The sequence below is a fragment of the Lactuca sativa genome, chromosome 7, assembly GCF_002870075.4.
Source record: "Lactuca sativa cultivar Salinas chromosome 7, Lsat_Salinas_v11, whole genome shotgun sequence".
NCBI classification, from domain to species: domain Eukaryota; kingdom Viridiplantae; phylum Streptophyta; class Magnoliopsida; order Asterales; family Asteraceae; genus Lactuca; species Lactuca sativa.
The window spans coordinates 35737483-35748666 of NC_056629.2; the positions used below are offsets into that span (position 1 = coordinate 35737483).

Genomic DNA, 11184 nt, shown 5'->3' on the forward strand with positions numbered 1-11184 from the left:
TTGAGTAGATATGCAGGGACTAAGGGAAAGTTAAATGGTCGAGCATGGGAAGCTGAACCTGAACATGGTGAATAGGCGTACTTCAGCTATTAGCATGATTGGGACTTATAGGCTTGTGTTTGGTGATAATGTTAGGCTTTATTTAGACAATTGTTGTTATTTTTCAGAAATGACAAGAAACATAATTTCTTTTCACGCTTTATTTAGACATGGTTATCGTTATGTGTTTGAAAATAATAATTCTGCAACTTTGGTTTATAAAAAAATGGTGTTTTTATTTTTAAAGCTTATCCTTGTAATGGCATATATGAAACTGTTGTTTTTGTGAATGAACTTGGCAATAATGTATTTAATATTGATTCTTCGAGTGGTTTAGACAAGGCATGATTATGGCATTTTCATCTTAAGCATATAAGCAAGAAACACATTGCCCAACTCCAAAAGGATGGAGTGTTGGAATCGTTGACCTGAAGTCGGATGATGAATATAAATCTTGTCTATTAGGAAAAATGACTAAATCACCTTTCACAAAAACTTGTGAAAGAGATGAAAGAGTGTCAGTCCTCATCCATCCTAATGAATGTGGTCCTTCTAGGTCTGCCAAAAAGGATGCTAATCGTTACTACATGACACTTACTGATGATTATAGTAGATATGGCTATATTTATTTAATCAAGCATAAATTAGAAACCTTTGAAAAAGTTTAAGGAGTTTAAGCACGAAGTAGAGAATTAATTGGGCAAGAAGATAAAGATGATCTGATCTAATAAAGGTGGAGAATATCTTAATATCGAGTTCAAAGGCTATCTTAAGGAATGTGGAATAGTTTCATAATTGACACCTCTAAGACACCACAACTTAATGGTGTAGCTAAAAGGCGAAATCGAACATTGCTTGACATGGTTCATTCCATGATAAGCCAAGATTTAAAGCCAATATCATTCTGGGGGTATGCCTTAGAGATAGCCGCCCATATCCTCAATCTTGTTCCAACCAAGAAGGTTTCCAAAACACCTCATGAAATGTGGAGCGGGAAACCACCCTTACTCGCATATATCAAGTTCTGGGTTGTGAGGCTCTCCTTAGATGCAAGACCCAAGACAAACTGGAACCTAAAGCCGAGAGGTGTATTTTCATTGGTTACCCATATAAGTCATTTGGATACTTGTTCTACAGACCCATTGATCGTGGTCTTTGTAGCTCGAAGTTAAGTCTCTAGTTAGAGAGAGCTCATATCCAAAGAGGACATAAGGAGTACTACGGATCTTGAGGAAATTTAGGAGTTATCATATGAGGAAATCTTAGATCACAATAGCACTTAACCTGAGGATGAAATTCCAGTCGAGCCCATTGACAATTCGTTACTTTTTCGTCGACCAGGTAGAGTTAGTATGCCACCCTCGTTTTATGGTTTTTATATAATTATGGATGGGGACATGTTTACCAGTGATAACACACTGGTAAATCTAGATGAGCCAACTACAAGGAAGCGATGGCAGGCCCTGAGGCTGCTAAATGGAAAGAGGCAATAGATAGCGAGATCCAATGCATGTATGGTAATCAAGTACGGACCTTGGTTGCTCATATACCTGATCGAAAGAAAATGGGTTGTAAATGGATATTCAAGACGAATACTGAAATGGATGGTAATGAAAAAATGTTGTAAGCTAGACTAGTTCTGAAGGGTTTTACTCAAACCCAATGGGTTAAATATGATGTGATTTTTTCGCTAGTTGCCAAGATCAAGTCGATTAGGGTGATGCTTTCCATAACAACTTTCCATGATTGTAAAGTATGGAAAATGGATGTTAAAACCACTTTCCTTAAATGGAAGTTGACTTAGGATGTTTACATGGCTCATCCAGAAGTTTTTGAACATGCCAAATACCATGAAAATGTGTGCACGCTTGAGAAGTCTATCTAGGACTTAAACAAGCATCTCGCAGTTGGAATATTTTCTTCCATTAAAAGGTCAATGAGTTTGGATTTTCTAGAAGTGAGGATGAGTCCTCTATGTATGTAAAGGCTAGTGGGAGTGTAGTGAAATTTCTAGTTTTGTATGCTGATGACATACTCCTTATAGGATACAATATTCCAACTTTGCAAGAAGTGAAGTCTTGGCTTGGAAAATGTTTCGTTATAAAGGATCTAGGAGAGAAAACTTACATTCTTGGAATAAGGACTTATAGGGATAGAAAAAGACGTTTGTTAAGGCTTATCCAGAGTACTTACTTGGATAAAATATTGTAACGACTCAATATGGAGAATTCCAAGAAAGGGGATTTACCCATGCATCATACTGTCAAGTTGAGCAAGGGTCAATGTGCTTCAGCTATAGGTCAATCATGTATGCTATGAATTGTACTTGTCCTGAGGTGGCTTATGCTTTAAGCATGGTTAGTCGATATCAATGAAATCTTGGTGCAACTCACTAGACAACAGCGAAGAACATACTTAAGTATTACGGAAAACCAAGGATAAGATCTTTGTTTTCGGTGTCAAACATGAAATTAAGGTGAGTGGTTATAGTGATGCCATCTTTTAAATAGATTGGGATAATAGTTATTCGCAACTTGGTTGGGTATTTCTATCGAATGGTGGAACATTAACTTGGAAACGTTCCAAGCAACAAACGATGGTTGATTCCACTTGTGAGTCAGAGTACATTGCAACGAGCGAGGTGACAAAGAAAGTAGTTTGGTTAAAGAATTTAATTAGAGATCTTGGAGTTGTTATGTCAATCTAAGATCCCATGGAGATTTTCTGCAATAAAGAGGGTGTGGTTGCTTTGACAAAAGAACCAAAGGATCATGGGAGATCAAGACACATCGTAAGGAAATACCATTATATTTACATCAAGTTGAAGAGGGAAAGCTTGTGGTGAATCATTTATCTTCATACGATAATCTTGTTGATCCTCCCAGAAAGGGGTTAAGTAAGATCAAACACTTCAAACATGCCAGAAGCATCAGATTAAGAGGTGACTATAATATACCAAAGTAAATTGTAATTATTTTTGGTGATTAAATAATAAAGATTTATTTATGAGTTTTGACTACAATCTTCAATGTTTATTCTTTTGTTTCTCTTTGCATGTTTACTTCCTGAATAATATCTTATTTGAAATGCCACAGTCGGTCATACTTCTGGGAGTAGGTATTGATTTAAGACTGTCACGGAATATTTGTAGATTCTTCATGGTGATTAGACATTACATAGGGATTGCTACAATATTCATGAGTACTTGAAAATAAGGATTTTAAGTATTGGTTAAATTCACGCTTAAAGATTACTTCATGGATTCAATCACGAGTAATTCTAATACGACAATATATTTTATTCTAAAAAACAAAGATATAAAAGTCATAGTTTGCAAGTCTATAGTGTATTGGTTTTGCATCAACACATCCATAACTGGATGTAATAAAATGAAATTCCATGTATAGCATGACGAGTAAAAGTTATCGTTATATAGTCAAAGTTTATTTGTCCCTTTTGCTTATTAAGGAAAAAGAGATATTGTTGGTCCCTCAGTGATTTGATATTGCCATTATAGTGTTGGGCCAATCCTAGACAAAATTAATGTATTCAATTCGTAGCTTGGTCACATCATCATAAATCGGAAATCGAGAAACAAAATCTTGGACTACGAGATTGATTTGTATCCCTATATCGTATCCATGTGATATCTTAAAGAATGAAAGAATAGCTTATCACTTATCTTAGGGCTAGCATCTGATCTATTTAGAGTTTGGAAAAGGCTTTAGAAAGCACTCTTTACTGGTTATTCAAAGACTATAGTTGGCGACTTATCAATGTGGGAGACTGTTGGATTAAAGTGTTTAAGGTCCTAATCAAATTGGTATAATCTTAGTAAATAAAAGTAAAGTTCTTTTGGGCTTCCCTCATAATCAGAAAATAGTTAGGATTGATGTTGAGAGAGAGAGAGAAAATGATTTGTTAATGTATTATATGATGAATACATTAAATATAAATAGTTAATAATTAATTAAGAGTTAATCAAAATTAAGTAGAAATTAATCTTGGATTAATTATAATTAATTAAGAGCACAATAGTTTAATTGCAATGGTTCAATAATTAAACAAGGAGACAATTCTAGAACCTCCCATAGTAACTGTTTGGAGAGGTTCAAGATGTATTCTGGAGGCCTCCAATAATAGATAAGGAAACAAATTTAAGTCATGTTAATATATTATTATTTTAATATTCAAATCAATGTTTCTAGTAGCTATATATAGGGACATACCCTAGCCAAAATCGAACCTACACACAACACATAGAGAATTCATTTTCTTTTCCCTCATCTCTCCGTATTTTCGATCCTATGGTTGATCTAGAGTTTGTGTGTGAACCATTAGAGACATTCACATTATTTGTGCTTGCTTTCCAAGGAAGAATTCAAGAGGTTTATTTACATTATTCGAATTTTGCAATAGGTATGCATTCTAACTATGTGATTTTTGATTTTCATAGGTTAGAAGTTTTCTTCATAAGTATGTTGTTATAACTTGAGAAAAATCCATAATAATCTAGGTTGCATGTATCCATAATTTGATTAGGTTTCTGCTGTCCAATAGCTTGTTTGTAACCTTAGAAAACCCATCAACTTGAATATCACTAGGAGTCGAGGATTGCTTGGATTTCACTAAAACCAAAGTGAGTGCATGATTTTATGGGAAAATTAGATATATATCACTTTGACTCCATATGTTTTACATATCCACACATGTTAAGCTTCTCGCATATCTATTAACTTCAAAAATGCTTTTAAAAGATACTTAAAAAAGAAGATGTTGATATATCTTTTTATGTATCATGTTTTTGTTGCTTTATGAGTAATTCCTTACAAACGGTGATGATACATCCACAGTTGGGATGTAACTATTAATTCCTTAAAGTTTTATTATTAGGAATGCTTATGATTGTTGATTAATGTTGCAGCTTAGATATGTGAGGCATTACCATAACTTATAATACAAATGTATGCCGTTTGAGTTATTTATGTTACCTGATGAGTGCATGACTTAAGATGAAAATTAGATACAAATCACTTTGATTCCTTATGTTTACATATCCATACATGATGAGCTTCTTACATATCTATTAACTTCAAAAATTCTTTTAAAAGATACTTAAGAAGAAGATGTTGACATATCTTTTTATGTTATATAGTGTTGTTGCTTTATGAGTCATTCCTCATCAACGTTGTTGATACAGTCACAATTAGGATGTAACTATCAATTCCTTAAAGTTTTGTTGTTAGGACTACTTATGATTGTTGATTAATGTTGTAGCTTAGAAATATGAGCGCCTATTATCACTTATATTACAAATGTATGTCGTTGGATTTATTTGTATTAACCGATGAGTGCATGACTTTATGAGAAAATTAGATACAACTTACTTTAAATTCCTTATGTTTTCCATATATGTACATAATCTTCTTACATATCTATTAATGTCGATAATTCTTTTAAAATATACTCAAAAAGACATATCTTGTTATATACCATGTTGTTGCTTTATGAGTCATTCCTCATCAACTTTGTTGATGCATTCGTGATTGAAATGTAACTATCAATTCCATAAAGTTTCGTTGTTAGGATTGTTTATGATTGTTGAATGATGTTATTGCTTAAAAATGCGGGCCCCCATAATCGCTTATAATACAAATGTATATAGTTGGAATTATTTGTGTTAACTGCTGAGTACATCATTTTATAGAAAATTAGATATAAATCACTATGATTCCTTATGTTCTACATATCCGTACATGATGAGCTTCTTGCATATGCACTAACGTCAAGAGTGCTTTTAAAAGATACTTAAAAAGAAGATGTTAACATATCTTTTTATGTATCATGTTGTTGCTGCTTTATGAGTCATTCATCATAAACGTTCTTGATACGTTCACAGTTGGGATGTAACTATCAATTTCTTAAAGGTTCATTGTTAGGACTGCTTATGATCCCATCATCACGTATAATACAAATGTATGTCTTTGGAGTTATTTGTGTTAACATGTTATTTTCATTGTTGTTATTCTTGTTGGTTTTTATTTTTGACTTTAAAAGCATGACTAACTAGGTTTTAAAGTGTAACATTTTTATTTTGATGTGTATTCTAAGCAATTGAGAAACAAATATATTAAAGTTCCAATGACATTTTGAAGATTGAATTTCGTAAATGCTATGGAAATTCCTATGATGAACATTTATCGACATATTTTGATATCAATATGTGGTATTAAGTAAAATATGCTTTCAAATGTCCATTAAATCATATGATGGAAAAAAAATAAACTTTTTAAAAATGTAAATATATTTTATTAAAATTTTATAGAGTTTCATGCATTTTATAGATAGAACTAAAAATATTTTGATAGAGTTATATGGAAAATAAAATTTTGATTTGACAGTCGATTAAACTTTAAAACGTATTATGGATATTATTTCTGTATTATGGATATTCTTATTAGAAATATTATAATTTATTTTGGTTCCAATTTTTATTCTACGTACCAAACACTAGTTGGGATAGTGTTCCAATAGTGAAAGCTTTCATGTAATGAAACATTACAATAATATGAGAATATCTTGTTTGCTTACCAGGTAGGAACAGAATAAACCATTTCTCAACCAAAATTAATTATTCTATTGTGCTGATATGAATTTCACAATGCAAAACATTAATCATTTCTCAATAAAATGTATTGGAAGTTTACAAATGTAAATTTGCATTTATACATTCTTCAACAACACCCATAATTTTTAGAAAGTTTTACACTTCTGAGGTTCGGCAGTCTTTAATTGGTTATAACCGGTCCTATATATATTGGACCTTCGAACTAGAACGATCTTTTTTTTTTTCAAGTTGAGACGGGTCTTTGTTCATCTCTATATGAAACTCACTGAATCTAGAAAGACGAAAGAAAGTAGTAGATTAATATATTTTTTTGTTATTTTAGAAAAAAAAAAAAACAATACGGGATATCGTATCACACGACAAAGTAATATCTATAATGTTCCAAACCATATTTCTGATCTAATAAAATTATCCACCTAATCATATAAGATACATGTATTACATTATATTACATTATATTTATCATCCAAATTCTATAAGATATATAGAGTAATTTAAAAGAAATCTAGTTGCGTACCACAATAAAACCCTAGCAGTCAACTTCAACTCAGTGGAGTATTCCGAGAGGCATCAGCCACAAGCCGTCGCCCTGAAAAAACGACCGGACAGCATAGTAGCATGAACAGCAACTCAACCGTAAACATCATACTTGTCATCCCCATGTATATCACACTCTTCCAATACCACAAAACCCTCTTCCAGTAAGGATGACGAGCTTCTAGCTTTAAAGTTGCTGTATATATCTCCGGAATACCACCTCCTCTTGCAAATTCTGCTCGTTGTTCAAGGACAACTCTTGAACAAGATGTACGGACGTCGTTCTTTTCAGTATACCCTTGAAATGTTATGTCCAGAGTTTGGGATTCAGATGAATAGCCAGCAAGAAGAGGAGCTAACTTGAAGAAGGTCGACAAGAGCCGAATAGGTTCACTTCTAAATGGAAACATGGAAGGCTGCCGGATAGTTGCGATGGGTTTTCCGTCATCGGAGAGGAAATCTACCCTCACCTTAAGTCAGAAATGAACGTTATGAGATGTATATAATCCAACAACAAAAGATGAATAGATGATCATGTTATGATCATGTTAGTCACGTACCTGAAAAACCCCAAGATTTCTGTTGTACTCGGATTCTGGTAATGTTAAGGAGACAGTGGCCTGAACTTCACGATCGAAATGGAGAACTTGTGATTCTGTAGCTCCGATGTTGGTCTTTTCGATGAGCCCTGGAGAAGACGAATTTGAACAGGAAATTATGGGAACAAACGCCATGGGAGTATCTCGTGTGTAATCAAAGATCAACTCCTCTGTCATATGTTCAGGCTCTGACACTATCCATTTCATCATTATGGCACTAAGAAGGAAAGATGAAGTTACCACACAAACTAAAATGAAAAAACAGTAAGCCAACCGCAACAATACGTAACTGATCTGGTAGATTGAGTTCCATGAAAACTTATGTTTTGCAATCCATTGGTATACAACCGATAAGGGATCAGACGCAAATATGTACGAAATTTGTAATAGCCATATCGGGAGGGTGAGATAGGTAGAAAACAGTTGTGTTTGAAACCCAAGAACTTTAAGGATAAGTTCAGATAAGGTAAGAAGAAGAATCGGAAAAGAATTTGTAGGCGAATTTACTGGGATAGACTCATAGTTGATCGATCTTCCATTGCTACCGACACTAGTAATCGCAGAACTCGCCTCCGCCATTCCGTGTAACGGACTTCCATCACCGACAGAACTCTGAGGCCGAGTAGAGTTTGATTTCTCGTAATTGTTCGCACTCCATGAACGATGATGCTTCTTCCGTTGAGAAAGAGGACTACCATGTCGATCAAAATCAATCAACCCATCGGGGTTGTTTCTAAAGAACTGAGAGTCGCACATATCTTCTGAACTCCGCTGAGAAACAGGTCGACGACGGCGGAGGCCGGAAGAGGAAAGAGATGATGGAGAGTCCGGCGTGTGGTCAGATAGTACATGAACTGTAGATTCTTCATCGTTGCTGCAAATGCTATGATCAGGCTCGGAACTAGAATGGGATTGATTGGAAGCAAAGGTATTTGTGGCATTGACATAAGGGAATTCTTCTTCAACGGTGTCGTGGAAATCGGCTTCCAGATTTCCGATTATCATGCTATTGTTGTTGTTTTCGGACATCGATTCAGAGCATTGTTGTTCCATTGAAGAGGAAATGGCAACATCATCAACAGTTAGGATTTAGGATTACAAAATATATAGTTTTAAATGGATGCTTATAACGAACTAAATTTACTTTTTGGGTTTTTCAATTTTCTCGTGTTTCATGAGGACTTGGAGTAATCGTGAAAAGAGTGTATCATATTCTCATTTATTTTTTGGCTTTTAGGAATATCTGAAAACATTTTTTTTATGAAATATCTCAATATTTTCAACAAAATCATCTTTGATTGCATCATTCTACAAAATAGATGATTTTTCACATCAAGATGTAAGTAAAAGGGAGAATAAGTTGTGTGAGTCCTTTTAGTTAATTCTCTATTAAAAACTATGGCCATATATATTAAGGTTATAACACTATTATATATATTCTGTTGGATATTATTGAAGAGTTGCATGGGTTCTGTTGCTAAGAAACCAAAAATATTAAAAGAAAACATGTTGATTATCCGTTAGCTGGTGTTTTGCCATTTTATGATGCTTGAATTCTATAATGAGATCTTAATCCATTTTGATGAGAATCCCCTCTATGTCTCCACTTGCTACCGATTCTACAATTGATGTCCTAATAAAATAGTTTAAGACTTTTAGATAATGTTAAATACCTTTTGCAAGACTTGGACTATCTAATACATTCAAACTATTCTTGAAAGATGAGTACCAATTAGAATTTAATGTTTGTTACGATATTGACATTAGGAACAAGTCATGTATGGAATGCACCAAAAATATGCAAAAATTTTTGGTAAAGAATATGCAATAATGTTGTAATTAGATGATATAACTATAGATAAATAATAGTAATCATCTGTGTTTAACATTTTAAAATTTAAAACGCACAAGTTCAACCTTAAGGTGACCTATCATTAAGGACTTTTAAAAATTGAAAAAATCAAGTTGCATAATTATGGTTTAATAAAACATATTCTGTAATAAGCAATAAGTTGAAATTTATATATAATATTCTGGTATTACATTTTTAAAAGTAAATATTACATGATAGTGACATTTAGATGTATAAAAGTATAACTTATATTGATATTTTTAAGGAACAATGAATTAAAAAGGTAATATACTTTTTGATTTGTATACATTTAGTCATTGAGTTTTTTTTTTTCCGTTCATATTTGCTCCTTCAACTTTTTTAACTATACACATTCAGTCTTTATGACCGACTAGTCCAGATAAACCGAAAAAAATGACTTAATAGAGTAATATACTTCTTATTTTGTACATATTTGGTCTTTATTTTTATTTTTTTGGTTGCAAAATAAGTCATTATTGTTTTTGTACACATTCAATACTTATAAACGGTTTCTTTAGGTTTTTTCAGTGTTGTAAAAAGCGGCCTACACGGTGGCTAGGCACTAGATAGCCTCTTACTGTCTATAATTAATGTTAGTCGGTCAAGTTAGGCGGAGTTCCAGAATTTATGCATTTGCATGGCTTAATAGAGCCCAAAACCAAACCCTAGGTTCATACCACCCTTTAATGACCTCAAATCCTTGCATGGGTGAAAGATAGCAACAAATATTTCATTTTTATGACATATGACTCTCAGAAACAACATAAAATGACAACCTTAAGCTCTAGAATAGCTTATATCCCCAAGAACCAAAACCTTGGGACCAAAAGCTTGCAAACCAAGAATCCAACCTAGATCTACACTATAGAACCATAAAGGTGAGAGCTTTCTACCTCCAGAAGTTTGAAAAAGAGATGAAAGCTCTAGCTCATCAAGCTTGAGCCATACCAATCTACAATTATAGACATCTCATTCTTCAATATGCACCAAGAAGAAATAAAAGGCCTCAAACAAGCTCACAACTCGAAATGATAGCTTGGGAGAGTGGAGGCCTCAAGGGACTTAAGGTCTTTAAATAGGGTCTCAACCCTAAAAGTTAGGGTTTGGGTTCTGATTAATTACGTCTTGTATATGTATTGTACGCCCTGCGTAGAGCATAAATTCCCCGTGTCCATTTAATGACATACACTATGCGTAATTCAATACTTATGCCCTGTGTAAAGACCATTTTTGCAAGATAATTTATATTTAAGCTATGAATGAAGAGTACTTGAGAAACTGGTGTTACAACTCTCCCCCGTTTTGAATTAGAATTCGTCCTCAAAGTCTGCTGCTACAAATAACTATGGATAATGCTCCCTCATCTCCTCCTCGGGCTCCCACATCCACTCTGAGCCTTTACGGTGCTGCCGTTGCACCTTCACCAAACCCACCACCTTGTTTCACAGAGTCTTCGTCCTCCTATCGAGGATCGCAACCGGTCTTTCTGTATAGTTCAGACGCTCGTC

The 11184-nt window shown here is 33.8% G+C and overlaps 1 protein-coding gene across 1 annotated transcript; it reads right to left on the reverse strand.

Annotated features, from left to right (window-relative positions):
• Window positions 1-6689: 6689 nt before the first annotated feature.
• Window positions 6690-8903, reverse strand: LOC111880822 (seipin-2). The gene is made up of 3 exons (XM_023877240.3): window positions 7765-8903; window positions 7185-7674; window positions 6690-6938 (listed from the first exon to the last, which is right to left on the reverse strand). Exons 1-2 carry the CDS (start codon window positions 8854-8856, stop codon window positions 7210-7212), a joined length of 1557 nt encoding a protein of 518 aa, XP_023733008.1. The 5' UTR covers window positions 8857-8903; the 3' UTR covers window positions 6690-6938; window positions 7185-7209.
• Window positions 8904-11184: the final 2281 nt, after the last annotated feature.

Coding starts and splice junctions, on each gene's coding strand:
- LOC111880822 (XM_023877240.3), bottom strand. CDS start 8,856: ATGGAACAACAATGCTCTGAATCGATGTCCGAAAACAACAACAATAGC. Junction 7,675..7,764: donor GAAATCTTGGGGTTTTTCAG/GTACGTGACTAA, acceptor TTCTGACTTAAG/GTGAGGGTAGATTTCCTCTC.